Source organism: Melanaphis sacchari, unplaced genomic scaffold, assembly GCF_002803265.2.
Source record: "Melanaphis sacchari strain LSU unplaced genomic scaffold, SCAv2.0 Contig85_pilon_pilon, whole genome shotgun sequence".
Classification (NCBI taxonomy): domain Eukaryota; kingdom Metazoa; phylum Arthropoda; class Insecta; order Hemiptera; family Aphididae; genus Melanaphis; species Melanaphis sacchari.
The window spans coordinates 377762-393760 of NW_020271605.1; the positions used below are offsets into that span (position 1 = coordinate 377762).

The following is a 15999-nucleotide window of genomic DNA, read 5'->3' on the forward strand; positions in this document are numbered from 1 at the left end:
AAATAAAATAAATATTTTGAAATTTCATTGTGTTTAAAAACTATAATAATATATTATTATATGTTCTAATGAGTATTGGTAAATGTTAAAAGTAATGATAAAGAAATAATAATAAACTATGAAACTTGTTTATTATTATTTGTGTAGTACAACAGTAAAGAGGTAAATGAAGAGATCCGTTAACACAGTACAATTTTAGAGAAATTTAGTGGGTAATGTACTATTAGATAGTATAATATTATTATTGAAATTAGAAATAATGAAGGATAAGATGGTTTTATCTTAATAGCCCGAGAATTGAGAATGAACGACGTCGTATATATTTTTATTCGGAAAGTGGTGGTTTAACTGATTAATTTTATGGCTCTTTAGGATAGCTTTGTACATTGGATCTACTTTGTAATAAGAAATGCAATCACCTCCACATAAAACTTAAGTTTAAAACATAAAATAACTATAAGAAAAAATAATAATAATTTAAAATTAAACCATATAAAAAAAATATTTATATAAATATTTGATGAAAATATAAACATATAATGATTCTAATGTCTATATTTATTAAGTTCTGAATTAGAACAAAATAAATTTTGTCAAAAACGGTCTTTACTTTTCGTTTTCATACTTTGTTTTGTTAGTTTTTCACAATTACTAAGAAACTTACTAAGAATCACTCAATTTTTATCTCTTAAAATATCAACTACAGATCAAACTTATAGATCAAAATTACTACCATAAACCACAATTAAAGTTTTTGAAAAAAATTGTCTGCTCTAATAGGTAAATGTGGATCAATATAAAAAAAATATTAAAAAATCAATCCATTCATCGTTTTACTAAGAATCTTAAACACGTATAACACAATTTTAAATATATAATCAAGATTTTGTTTTTATGATCACTTGTATTACAGATACATTTTTCATAATTTCTAACTAGTTTTCTAATATTTAATACCTAATTTATATATTTATAGTGTTAATTTAAAAAATTTATCGTTGATGGGATATCCGCAGTTACATAGATTCAAAAGGTTTCAAAGATGCAATTTTAAATAGGCTATTTTAACAAATTCTCTGTAGTTTTTTTTACTGAAAATTTTTTTTACAAAATAAAAATAAATGCTTTAGATATGTTTGATATAAAAACATAAAAAAAAAAAATAGGTTGAAGTACCGATTAATCCTTCAAAGATAAGACGATACTATACAGCATACCACATTATTTGTAATTGTAATTATGCCAATAAGTAATAAGTAAGAATTATAGACTTAAGTTGTATCTCACTCAGATAAGATATCAGGAAAAACTTTGTTCAGAACATTTATCTTTTAGTCAGTTGAAATAAAGACATTTTGATAAAAAAAAATGTAACAGCTATATTAGATTTAAATATTTCTAATATCAAATAAAATAACGATAGACTTAATTATTTCATCAAAATATAATATTAAAATAAATTATCAATTTATGCTTCTTAACTTAAGTATTTTCATAAGCTCCAGAGTAGGTTAGGTTAGGTTAGGCATATATTCGTATCTATACTATTTATGTAATTTACTTATTATTATTTTTAATATTAATATTATCAAATAATAAAGAGCTAAAAATAATATTATTCTGTGAGTGCTTAAAAAGCAAAATAATATTGTTGTTATAATTAAATATAAAACATAAGTCCAGTAACAACAATAGCTTTCTAAAAAAGATTTTATCACGCAAACTGACTAAACCTTTAATAAACAAGATCATAGATTAAATCCGATTATTCTAAATTTTCCAAACTCTAGGTTATTGTCTTCATATTTCCATTAATTATACTTTTATGTTACAGCTAGGCTGTAGATTTTACTTTTTAATGAAGCAATGAATAAAGTTAATATCGTTTATTAATAAAGTTTTTATCTACTTTGAAATTAGAATAATCGTACAATACAGTTTCGAGAAGAGTGTATAATAGTAAATAAGTGTAAATAAAAATGAAATAAATTTATAAGATATTATATCCAAATTAAAAGACATTTAATATTAACTATTTGATATGGTTCCCCAAAAATATTTATCTTAACTGTACATTTATCTAGCAATCGATAATATTAAATATCATAATTTAAATTTTTTTATCATACTATGACAAAAAGATAAATTAACTAAAATAAATTGAATTGGAAAAATATTAATGAAATTTGCATAAGTTTTTAAATTTATTCTTGAATTAAATAAACAAATATTTAAATTAATTGATTTACAAACAAAAGCTCTAACATTAACGCATATCAAATCAAAAAATTATTTTATTTTCAGAAATATATACAAATATACAGTGTGATCACGTTAAGTGGAAACACTCAATAACTATGTGCAGGCTTCATATATTTCAATTCTGCTTTTTCGGCTAACTAATAAACATTATTATACACATTTTCAAATAATTAGACTATTTTTTTGACAACTAATTTTGCGCATGCGCACAATAACTTTTTTTTTTTTAAATGGCATGATCCATTTTTGACCACAAATTATTTTTTTTGGTATTTTTTAATGAATTTTAGTGGTTGAATTTCTTTTCTAAGTCAAAAATTGACCGAGTTATAGCAATTTGCTTTTATGTTATTTGCACGGGTATGAAATACGTAGTTGATAATAATAAATACGTAAATAATAAAAATAAAATTACAAATATTGATTTTTTTTATTCATAAAAGTTTTATTTATCTAACAAATTGTTCAAACTGTGCGCCATGGTGCTGTAAACAACATTCAACACGAATTAAAAATTCTCTGTTAATAGCAGAAATAATTTGTTCCTCTGTAATTTGATTACATGCAGCAAGTATTTTATTTTTCAACTCAAGAAGACACGTAGGTGGATTGGCATACACTACCGTTTTCAAGTGACCCCATAGGAAGTAATCTAGTGGTGTAAGATCTGGTGACCTTGGTGGCCACTGAACTGCTCCATAAGTCCCTATCCACCGATTTGGAAAATATTCATTGAGCATAGGTACCAGTAATGGTTCAAATTAAGACATTTTTCACAGTCGATATTATTCTGCAGTAAGTGCTAGAAACTAATAGGAAATAAAAATCGATATTTTGTAGTTTTAAACCAAATTTAATACTTATCTATTAGTTATTATGAATAATAATTCAGAAAAAGTTGACATGCTTTTTACATATTGGGAATGCCAAAAAAATACACGCCTTGTCAAAGAAACCTATGCTCTTCGTTATCCAAGTAACTACTCGTATGATTTAACAATAAATTTAATTTTCTCTGCTTAATTTCTCATAAAATAAATGCTCTTTCTTATTTATAAATTCAGATAGGCAGCATCCATCACATACTTTTTTTTTATAAACTGGAAAAAAATTTGAGACACCGGTTCTTTTTCCAAACGAGTTATTAACCAACAACCAAGACGAGGAAATGCTATTGGAGAAGATATTGAGGTGCAAATACTAGCTTACGTGAAAGCAAATCCTAGGACTTCTATTCATCATGTTAGTAGAGAAATAAATATTTCATTTGGAGTTGTTCAAAAAATTTTGAAAAAACATAAAATGCACGCTTATCGTGCCGATTTAGTTCAACATTTACGTGAAGGTGACGCCGAACGTAGAATTACGTTCATTGCTTGGTTGGAAACACAGTTAAACGAAAATCCTTGTGTTTTAAATAAACAGAATCATCACTATTGGGATGACCAAAATCCCCATTGGACATTTGAGACCAATAATCAAAGTGTGTGGGGAACGAATGTATGGTGTGGTTTAATAAATGGTAAACTATTAGGACCATACTTCTACGATGGCACTCTTAATGGAAGACGTTATCATGATTTCTTACTAAATGAGCTCCCTAATATGTTAGATGACATTCCACTAGATATAAGAGCAAATTTAATATTCCAACAAGACGGAGCTCCAGCTCATAATGCAAATATTGTTCGCAATCAGCTCAATGAATATTTTCCAAATCGGTGGATAGGGACTTATGGAGCAGTTCAGTGGCCACCAAGGTCACCAGATCTTACACCACTAGATTACTTCCTATGGGGTCACTTGAAAACGGTAGTGTATGCCAATCCACCTACGTGTCTTCTTGAGTTGAAAAAATAAAATACTTGCTGCATGTAATCAAATTACAGAGGAACAAATTATTTCTGCTATTAACAGAGAATTTTTAATTCGTGTTGAATGTTGTTTACAGCACCATGGCGCACAGTTTGAACAATTTGTTAGATAAATAAAACTTTTATGAATAAAAAAAATCAATATTTGTAATTTTATTTTTATTATTTACGTATTTATTATTATCAACTACGTATTTCATACCCGTGCAAATAACATAAAAGCAAATTGCTATAACTCGGTCAATTTTTGACTTAGAAAAGAAATTCAACCACTAAAATTCATTAAAAAATACCAAAAAAAATAATTTGTGGTCAAAAATGGATCATGCCACTTAAAAAAAAAAAAGTTATTGTGCGCATGCGCAAAATTAGTTGTCAAAAAAATAGTCTAATTATTTGAAAATGTGTATAATAATGTTTATTAGTTAGCCGAAAAAGCAGAATTGAAATATATGAAGCCTGCACATAGTTATTGAGTGTTTCCACTTATCGTGATCACACTGTATATTAAATTTAACTCACATCAATTTTAAAACTTTCTTTCGAAATAACTGATTTCCAAAATCTTTAATTATGTATTCAAAGTAAAATTTTTTAAAAATATTTTAAGGATATCCATAATGGAATTCAATAAAAATATAATATTTAAGCCTGACAATCAAAATATATTTAGTTGTGACTTGTAATAGAGCACCATTACGTTACTATGTAAAGATATAATATATAAAGTATATTATTCGGAGCCTCCGTCTTTAGTCCGGTGGCCCTAGGTTTTTGCCTCGCGTACTTGACTTAAAGTAAAGACGGAACTGGCTGAGAATAAAAAAATTTGAAATTATATTTGTTTAATTAGAAATTATTCTAAACATTCTTAAATTTTGTTTAAAATTAATTTACAAAATATGTTGTCTTTTTTTATCACGTATTATACATGTGAATTTTTTTTTGAAAAATGCAACAATCTGTACATTTTTAGCACAATACGTCGAAAATATAGATTATTTGAATTGACAGACATGTGATTTTAGTGAAGAGACCATCCAGCACTCCAACAGAGAATACAAAGACAAACAAGTAAAGTTATAACTAGGTATGTAAGAACAATTTATTATTTAATTAATTCCGTGAATCATTAACGTCATTCTAATTAACTATTTATTAAAGTACTTTGATATTGTAGTTAAACACTCATCGTTGATCAACAGGTAATACGATTTTGATTCGTTTTTTATATGGAAAATGAAATATAAATAGATACCTACAGCAAATGTGGATTAACAAAGATATATTTTTAGTTATCAGTTTATCACTTGAAACTAGGTAAGTATTTAACTTTTCTGTCTGGGTGTACTATAATTTATCTCATAAAGCTATTTTTATAATATTATTATTATTTTTAATTATTTTGTTTAAACTGACGATAACCCACCATCTAAATAACATTGTACTGTCACTAAATGTATTTTACTTAGATTATAATTACATTTATCACATAATTCATGTCGATAGTGTTTTCTAACCTATTATATTGTAAATATATTGATTTTATATTAGAATATAATTAAACTAGATATTCATTTTTTTAATTTTTTTTTTTTATTTAGGTGCCACATTATATAATATCTAACCAAATAATAGTTGAATTAATAAATTGTTATAATTTATAATATGCTCTATTAAAATAATAAATTTATCTATTTTTTACCCTATTTTATTACAATAAATTAGCTATTGGCAACATTACGGCATTAGGTACTATAGATAAGCGGAAATCCACAATATTTTAAAATAATATGATCTATCGATTTCACACTTTATAGATTTTAAAATTTCGCTTCCATACATAATAAATAATAACATACACACAGGAATTTTCGATTAATTTCATATCGATAAATATGGTCGAATAGGTAGTGTTTTGTGACTTTCGATTAGGTAATCAAACAAAAAACTACCAACTATTTTAATAATTTATTTAACAACGAACTACCTTCATGAAAAAAATAAACGCTCTTAGACGGGTATACTATTAAATATTAATCACGGTCATTCTGTGAATAAATTGACTGTGTAAAAACATATTTACTGGACTATTTAATTTTAATCGGTGCATTTGCACATTATCAGCACGGTTCAATGTCGGAAACACCCATCAAAATGACTATGGACTATATGATATCATTTTCAATTTAAAAACTGCACTGAAACATTTTGACTGAACTGTTCATTTTTTGAAACACCGACCAGGTGACAATGAAATTAACTGATATTTTATCTATAAATTTGAAAACTGCACCGAATTATTATTATGACTGAGAACCCCAATGATTCAATAGACATTACAGTTCACAATTTTACATGTATACTGTTTAAAAAGCATATCCAATTCACGGTTATAGATAATCGACATTGAACGTCGAAAATGCTACTCGGGTGCATGGTTGACATTTTGTGGCAGGTAGGTAGTATGGCGGTGTAACAACCCTCTAGTTTTATTCGTCATTCGAGCGGTCAATACAATATTTTTACACCCCCAATATCAGAAAATATCGAGTGAGGGATAGTAGCGGACTATGAAAAGGATTCAACTCGGGAAAACTACCTACCTATTTAACATTTAACCGTCCCTTAAATTTGCTTCGTCCCGAATAAATTTAATGATTATTTTTAGCATATAAATACACACTATTATTTTAAAGTTTCATAAAACATGTTGCTATCTATTTAGTAATTACTATATAAACAAAATAACGCATATTTTGCACTTAACTAAAAATGGAGTAAAGCATATTAAATTAAAAAAATTATATATGCACATAGTTTTTTATAGTTTTTTACAGTAAATCACTTTTATTAAAACAATTTTAGTAGTCTTCAATACTAATATTACCTATTCAATACATTTTTCTCTACAAATATTATCACTTACTAAACAACTAGTTATTATATTTTTTATGAACAGCCCGCACCAAAAAATTTCCTACATCCCTCCGGCATAGTCTGACACTAATGAAGTGACAAAAGGAAAAATAACGGTTCATGGTTTATATTCCAATTAAAATTAAATTTGGTTTTATTGATGACAGTTTTTTAAAACTGTGTAATGTATAATATGTTTACTATACGCGACACATCTGTTATACAAATACCTAAATTTTGTAAGTACTTACAATCCAAATATGATTTTTTTATTTCTCCAACACTTGCCTACAAAATTATCTTACCATAGTCCAAAAATCATAAAAACCTCAAAGAAAATATAATAAAACATTATTTACAAATTAAAATTTCCAAATCCATAGTTGACTCTGGAATTTTTAACTTAACAGCCTCTTATCAACTGGTACTTATTAGTCGGTACAATGATATTTACCTACCTATTAATAAATTTATAATTTCTTGGCAAATTTTTACACTAATAAGTATAGTTATACAACTTAAATGTTAGGTACCTACTTACAAGGTACATAAGTTATATCAAGTATCTATTATATTTAGTTAATGCCTACGATTTACCTTGCACATGGTGACTATTCTTGCTGTCTGTAATCTGTTTAATAATTTAAAAATTAATTTAATTTTTATTATTACAATTAATAAATATTTTTAAGTTTTATCTTAATTTTAAATAATTTTAAATATAAAATATGATTTACAATGATAATACATATTAATTACATATTATATAACAATTTTAAAGCCATTTTTTTCAATGTAAATAATAATAAACTCTAATACTTAATAAGTATACCAAGTTACTTTTTTTATTTAGTTTCCTCTTTCTACTTACAAGTATAATTTATTTCATAGCAAACAAATTTACAGATCACCTTTAACAACTTTTATATAGACAAAAAGCTAACCTATTGAATGAATGATAATTAATTTAATAGATAATATTTGAGTAGTATTAAAATAATCTTTTATTGTATTATTCAAAACATATTTACTCTATTATTATTAATTATTATTATTAAAAGTACCTGACTATCTATTATAACATATTAACATAATTATTTTTCTGATATAATTAATATTAGAATAAACTATCAAATGTAAGAATATTATCTAGGGCCTAGTGTAGGTTATTTTCAAGGACCCAAATATCTGCACTCCCTTGGATAAACTGAATGCATGATTGTTTTATTTGCTATCACAATTTAAAACTATAAACAATCAATGACAAATACGTATAAATATAAAACTAATAATAGTAAAATAATATATTATTTAATTGAATTAATAAAGTACCACTTTTTAAACTTATACCCGCTCAATAATTTAATATTTTAATTAGTTTGATTTTTATTTATCAAGTATTGCACTTTTATGAGTTATACCGATGAAATTCAAAATTTTTATGTTTATTATACTTCAAAACAAACTGATTTAACTTAAGAACATGGTATATTACACTTAATAGTATTAATTTACATAAAAACACACTTTTTCACATTTTCAGTGATTTTTATACTATTCATATAACCTAAATATCCAAGCCTTACTTTAAAGATTAAAGTTTTGTAGTAATTATTTTTTATCAAACTGCAATAATCCTATGTAAAACTTTAATATTCTTAATGTAATTAAATAATTACCTTACTAAAATATTGTAAAACAACGATTACGAGAACAAACTAAATATTGTTTTGTTAGGTCATTTATTTTAGATCATTAGAGTAGTCATATATTGTTTAGTTATAGTGTAAAATGTACAAAATATATATAAAACATTTTGGAAGGTAACAATAATTAAATGGGTTCACACAAGTTTTACAATAATATAATATTAAACGAATAATTGTATATGGCTTATTTTCTACATGTACAAACTAAACCATGTATAAATGAAAATAATGTATAAGTAAAAATTAATGAATAAATAATAAAATATTAATATAATATAAAATAACTATGGATTGATAACATAATATCAATCCCAGAAAATAACAGTACACAATAATATCGAACTATTAACATAATAAGTCATGAACATAATAAATCAACTCATGAAAACTACATTAGTAAAATATGTAAAAAAAATCATTACACATAGGTAACATGAAAATATAAAAAAAGTTATACATTTTCATCATGTAAAATAATCATTTTATTTTCACAAGAAGAGGAACTATCATCATCCTGTTCCAAAATTATGTTATTCATATTATGATGTTTGGGTGCTATATTATCCATTTCATCATCTACTTCTGAATCTTGTTTTAAGCCAACTACAACGCTATTACCTTCCTGTAGAAAATAATAAATGAACTACTTAAAAATTTAATAGTATTATAAACACAATATCAATTAAAAATATATTTCTAATTCTCATTGAATTAGTATTTAATGTTAATTAATACATACCATCATTTTTTGTTTTAAGTGAGTTCTAACATGTTTTTGTAAGTGGTCACTACGCATAAATCGTTTAGGACATTCATTACATTGAAACCTCTTCTCTCCTGTATGTGTTCTATTATGTCTCTATAATTTACAAATATTTTGATTAAAATTCAATATTTATATATTTATAAATTTAAAGTATAATTTTATACCTGAAGTTCATCTGATCTAGTAAATCTTTTACCACAGTGTTGCCAATTACAAATAAAAGGTCGTTCACCTGTGTGCCATCTAAGATGAGCACGTAAATGAGATGTTTTTCCATACATTTTATTACAACCCGGCACATGACAAATATGTACCCTTTTACCAGCGCCATTACTATAAACAAAATAACTATTATTAGCACTAAGAAATAGAAATAGATTTTCTTTATAAAATAATAATAGTAATTTAAATACCGTTTTTCACCATCACAACAATTGGGACATGTACAAGCTACTCTTCTTGTTCGCGGTTTATCCTCACAAGGAGAATCATATTCAGTAACAGCAGTTCCATCTTGGAACATTGCCCCAGCAATTGGAATAATTTGCCACTTTTGATCCATATTTTCTATTTGTTGCCCAGATGCTATAAAAACAATTCACAATTAAATAATTTATTTAATTTATAATATTTGAAACACATACTAGCATTAATGACTTGTATATTTTGTAGACCCGGTGGTATTGTTTGAGTAGCATTAGATGTACTTTGTCCACCAAGGGAAGTAATGATTTGAACAGTTCCAATTCCTGGTATATTCACTGTTTGCGGTTGATTAGTGTTTTGGGTAGTTGCTGGTAACTATTAAAATAAATATTTTAAATTATATACAATTATAATTTTTAAAAATATGTTTTTTAACATTTATTTTAAAAATACAATTTATAACTGTATTTACAAAAAATATATTATAAAAGTAAATGATCAATATTATATACACAATAAGACCATAGAATAGATGAGATTTTGAACATTATATGTATTATATATTTTTAAGCTGGATTAGAAATTTGTTTTTCCACAAGAAACCAATTGAAAATTAGAACATGAAGACCATGCCTACTATAATTACTATTTTATAATTGGATATTTTTTTTTAAATCAAAATTTAAAAACATACACATATACAGCAGAAAAATATTATGTAGTTTTTTTATAGTATTTAAAAATCTTACCTGAACAACATTATTTCCTCTAATAGTAACACCATTATTGTTTTGTAAAAACTGAGGAAGGTTGTTTGTTGGTATTACTGTTAATTGTTGAGGATTATCTAAATAAAAAAAAGTTTAGTAAAAAAAAAATTAATACTTATTTTTACTAAAGAAATAATTGAATTAAATTGTTAGCATCCTTACTTCCAAGAGTTAATTGTTGAGGAATTAGTTGTAAAGTTTGTCCAGACTGGGTTTGAATTGTCACAGGTTGTGGTTGTGGGCTATTTTCATTACTACTCGAAGATGAATTCGGTGATGAATTTGTCTGAATATGAAGTTTAATATTAAGTAAAATATTTAAATTCTAAATGCTAATTAATAGGTAATATTAACTTACATGCATGACATTTGGTGAAGTAGCTGGAGTTGTTGCATTTTGGTACTGATTATTTGCACTGGATGTATTTACTAACTGTATTTGTTGGCCATTACCAATTGGTGATGTTAATTGTACAGTTTGTATCTGACCATTACTATTCACTATTTGTGCCATTTGAGGCGACTGAGTCATTTGAGCCAGTTGTGGGATTTGCATCAATTGACCTTGATTGCCCTGTATGATATTGGGTAAAGATGAAGCAAAAGATTGTATAGGAAGATGCACCGTTTGATATAAAGTCTGGCCATTAGATGATATAGGTACTTGAACAGGTATAGTTTGCTGAACAGAAGGCAACTGCACTACTTGTGGCATGTTCGATTGACGTACAGAAATGTTTTGCCCTATCATATTAATTTTAAATTATAAGATGCAACATATAAAGATTAATTTATTTTACAAACCTGATTGGAGCTGTATTGTTTGCAATGGTCGTACTATCTGCCCTGTTGGTGTGAATATGGTAGGTTGTCCTTGGCCAGTATTAGAATTTGTAGGAATAAACAATGCTTCTTGTCCATCAACTGTTATTGTTTGATTATTTTGCTGTTATAAAATAATAATTAAAATAATAAAACAAACTAGAAAAAACTAAAAACATAGAATTTTTAAGACTGCTATTTACCTGAATAAATTGACCGGGTAATCCCTGAACTGAAAATATAGGTTGTATTGTTGTGCCATTTGATGTTATAGTCTTGATACCTTGATTTTGTTGGTTTTGAGTCAATTGTTGTACTTGCTGCATAGGCAATAAGTTTTGTAAATTGGCTAAAGTAATAATTTGAGGCTGGCCATTGTGCATTTGTACTATAGTCGGCTGTTGATCTTGTTGTTGTTGCTGTTGTTGTTGCTGCTGCTGCTGTTGCTGTTGCTGTAACAATATGAATATATTGTTAATTTATATATTATTACTTTAAGACTTGGAGTGTCCTACAACATACATGAGATGAAGAGAAAGTAGTCTTGGACATCTATCATATCATACATGATGGTATATAATATAATATGCATTATACGACACTATTTTAGATATGTTTAAAATTGCAAAGATAGATACTAGCTTAAAAATTGATAGAAGATATTTAATATGTAGAAGTCAAAATACAATAGATTAAAATTATAGATATATCATGAACTATAGATTCATAATATAGCATTACCACGATTATGCCCAATCGATATTATAAAATAAAATCTCGATTACATTAAAGTCACTATCTGAACTGTACATTTTATTTGATTTATTTAAACCTGGTTAATTTTAATATGTAACAATCAATTTGATAAGCCATGGGAATAATGACAAAATTAATTGCATGGATTTTTATAATGTTCAGAATATATCTATGCAGGAAGATGATTGACTCTCATATGAGATATTTAGAACAAACATAAGTTAAAAATAAGTGCAAAAAATAATATCAGGGTAGTAGAGAAAAACATTTAAGATTTTAAGTAGCCACTCGACCAAGCAGTCTTGTCTTGTCAACTATTCAGATCCAAAATCCCATTTCACATAATGTTCACCACCGAGATACGTGTGGGGGAGTGATAGAACTTCGCTTGGCTCTTGGTGGGGGGTGCACGCGGTATGTACGACGTTCGGAACGCTTTTCGTTACATCCTTAAATATCGCCCCCTCCGCCCATTTTCCCGACCCCGCGGCACGTCCGCGTCAACGAAGAATGACTCCTCCCCCCCATTAATGTCACGCGTAAACACGTACACGCACACATAAATACACACAGATGCACACACATACATATACATACACGCGAACGATTGTGGTGTGCTACGACTACCATTGACCCAAGGAATTGGCGCGTTTTCGCTCGGAAAAAGATATCTTCTTGTTAAGCTCGTAGTCGAATCAAAAAAAAGCAACGGTAGTAATGAAGTCCTACTAACCACCACAGTCACTTTTCTCGCTTCTCGTCAACATCGAGTCGTATGTGACGGCGGGCGCTTACCTTTACGTCTTTTTCATCTTCGGTTTCGCTCATCGACTCCTTGATTTCATCGTCCTGATGATCGTCCGCCTCCATCGCGTCCAGAGATGCCGCCGCTTATCGTCTGGTTTAATGCAAACCGTGCGATTTGTCACCGACGGCAAAAAAGCGCGATTTTAAGTAAAAATAATAAAATATATATTTTATCCCGTTACCGTTAATAACTGTCAGCGATGACAGCGAGTCAACTAAAATACGCACGGCACATAGCAATAGATGGTATGGTCACCAAATAAGTATGATGCAAAATATGTCGGTAATCGACGCTCACTAGTACAACGCGAACACGGTGTAAACAAAATATTGTACCTGCTACGATGAGACGCGTACGCAATACAAAAATGATTTTCGATACTAATTAAATGCAATAATAACAAATAAAAAAAAAATTATAAACAACAACAACAACAAGAAAATAATGCGTAAACGTTATGAGGCGGTGTCGAAAAGCGGAGCCAGATATTACGGACCAAGCCCAAATGTACCCGATTGGCAGTAGGCCTCGCTCGCCCTACCCTACCGCCCGGGACTAGCACACACAAAAGGCGGCCGCTACGATAATAGAATGTTACGGTATTTATTGTGCACGGGCCAAAGTGTAAAAAAAATCGCCAAATGTCCGGAAAAATTCTCAAACAATTTTATTCGCAATACGTACGTTGTCATGTCACGATCATAAATGCGCACCAGCATAAGTTAATTTTATATCTCATAGCCATTAAAATACGAGAAAACCGAAAATTTCGAGCGTTCCATAATTACGCCCAAGTTTTAAAAAATGAGTTGGTAAGTCTGTACGACAAACGCACACGACGTCTAGTCACGAGCGGCTAATGAAACTGTTCTCGCTGGCCCGGCCGCCGCAAAGACATTGGTTTCCAATTCAGCGCTGTAAATTTCTAATTTTTCTTACCAACAACATGCTCTCGTACTTCCCGTTTTCCTCAGCTCTCGTTAGTCGTAGAAACATAATTTTTTCACCTAAATAAATTTATGAAGTTTTTCTAAACGACTACGTTCCAGTTTTTTTATATCTTTTTCTTGTCTATTTTATTTGATTATTAAAAAAATTTAAAATTTTTACAATTTCAAATGCAAATATAATCGGTTTGAAAAAAAAAATCATAAATCTAACACGCAGCTGTCTAGAGGAAACTCTCAAGTTTATTTTGATGATAGAAAATTTTGTTTCCACGTGTCTAACGAGAGCTAAGGAAAACGGGAAGTACGAAAGCATGTTTTTACAGTCAAATTTTGTTACCAAAACGGCCTCTTAAAACCTGTACATCACCCGATTTACAAAAAAATATTTTACGGGTATGATATTACGAATTCGACCATCATGGTGTAGAATAAAAGTGCGCGACGCGCGAATATTTAAAACGTTCGGTCTCATCCAATTTACGTCACGAGTTCATAACATTATGCTAGTGTTGTACATTTTAAGTACGATAACTCTCATCAGATTTACGTACATCATCATTAATCATTCATCAATCATCAATAATTGTTATCATAAAATAAAAATGCTTAAACCAATGATAATCAACACATTCGTGTTTGTGATCTGTCTGCCGAAGAGACGAATCGAGCCAACCGGTGTTTAAATGTCGGTCAAACGTCTGACAGCGTGTAACATTTAGAATTCGGACGATTCGCAATTCGCGGCGTTTGGAGACCACTGGCCGTTGGCAACGCCGTCGTGTTGCTGGCACCGATTTGCCTTTCTAAAAACGTCTTTTCACAGTGTCGGTGGCATTGGTTTTGGTGGGCGGGGGCGCAGAGGCGGTCAACGTACGCACACACGCAACCCCGCGTCCGTTGCTTCAGCACCGTCATCACTGCCTTCGGGTGACCCACACCCACGGGTGTGTGCTCAACAGCCCTCCGACCACCCATCACCCCTTGAGCCGCGCGGGTGATGGGAGGGAATATGGTCCGCGAGGCGTTTCCCGTGAACCTAGCCGCGCGCGACATAATATTAATACGGTCCCCAAAAAAATAAAAAAAAAACACATGCATTTCCTCCTCGGACGACGACGAGCGACAACGTTGACATCGTTATTATTATCATCGTCCGGCTGCGCTCGGTCACCGGACACCTTCAGGCGCCCTCCCCTGTCATCAAGGACACGGTGCATACCACAGTGGCGTCGTCCACTTGTTAATACTCGTTTATCGTAAATACTCGTCGCTTTGGTGCGGACGTTTCTTGTCTGGCCTACGTGGTGACGGGCACCGAAAACATTTTTGTTTACGAACCCGCCGTAGGCAATATGATTTAAAATCATGGGCGTGAAAGCCAATTTCTACGTGATTTCGATTTTAATATTAAAATTTAAAAGTTGTCACGTGTAACATATTATTAGGTAGGTATTATTAGCTTCAACACGTTTCACTCTATATTCTACGTTAAAAATAATATGATATTGTAAAATCTCTTTATATATAGCGTTTACTTCATAAGACAGGAATTTCCTTATAACGAAAAATCATATAAGTCTCCTATAATCTATATCCCGTAGGCCGTATGTTTTAAGTGTACTTTAATTTCTCTATAACAGAAAAATCACTTGGTCCTGTGCGAATAAGTTACAATAGGATATTTTACTGTTCGTTGTTTTAAGTAGATCTCTTATAGTCTAATGTGTACGTAAAATATATATTTTCTTACCAAACTACAGGTAAATTTCCACCAAAATTAAAAATTATGTATATTATGAGCATTAATTAAAATTAGCTAAAAGTCAAGTATGTGTTCATGTAGATAATAAAAACAATATAATTTTAATTTCGTGGGAATAAAATTATATTATTATTTTTATTTTTTTTGAAATTATTATATTATTTTATTATCGTTT

The 15999-nt window shown here is 29.0% G+C and overlaps 1 protein-coding gene and 1 pseudogene across 2 annotated transcripts; one reads left to right on the forward strand and one right to left on the reverse strand.

Moving 5' to 3' along the window:
* Nucleotides 1-3138: 3138 nt before the first annotated feature.
* Nucleotides 3139-4249, forward strand: LOC112602210 (annotated as a pseudogene).
* A 4820-nt stretch (nucleotides 4250-9069) lies between these two features.
* Nucleotides 9070-13624, reverse strand: LOC112602309 (transcription factor Sp4-like). Of its 2 annotated transcripts, none has more exons than XM_025350323.1 (11): nucleotides 13100-13624; nucleotides 11752-12000; nucleotides 11531-11672; nucleotides 11085-11470; nucleotides 10889-11012; nucleotides 10706-10803; nucleotides 10175-10331; nucleotides 9944-10115; nucleotides 9695-9863; nucleotides 9504-9623; nucleotides 9070-9386 (listed from the first exon to the last, which is right to left on the reverse strand). In XM_025350323.1, exons 1-11 carry the CDS (start codon nucleotides 13172-13174, stop codon nucleotides 9216-9218), a joined length of 1863 nt encoding a protein of 620 aa, XP_025206108.1. In that variant the 5' UTR covers nucleotides 13175-13624; the 3' UTR covers nucleotides 9070-9215. The 2 variants fall into 2 exon arrangements, with proteins under 2 accessions (XP_025206108.1, XP_025206109.1); XM_025350324.1 differs by lacking the exon at nucleotides 13100-13624 and adding an exon at nucleotides 12071-12154 and having other exon boundaries at nucleotides 9216-9386.
* Between the last annotated feature and the right edge of the window lie 2375 nt (nucleotides 13625-15999).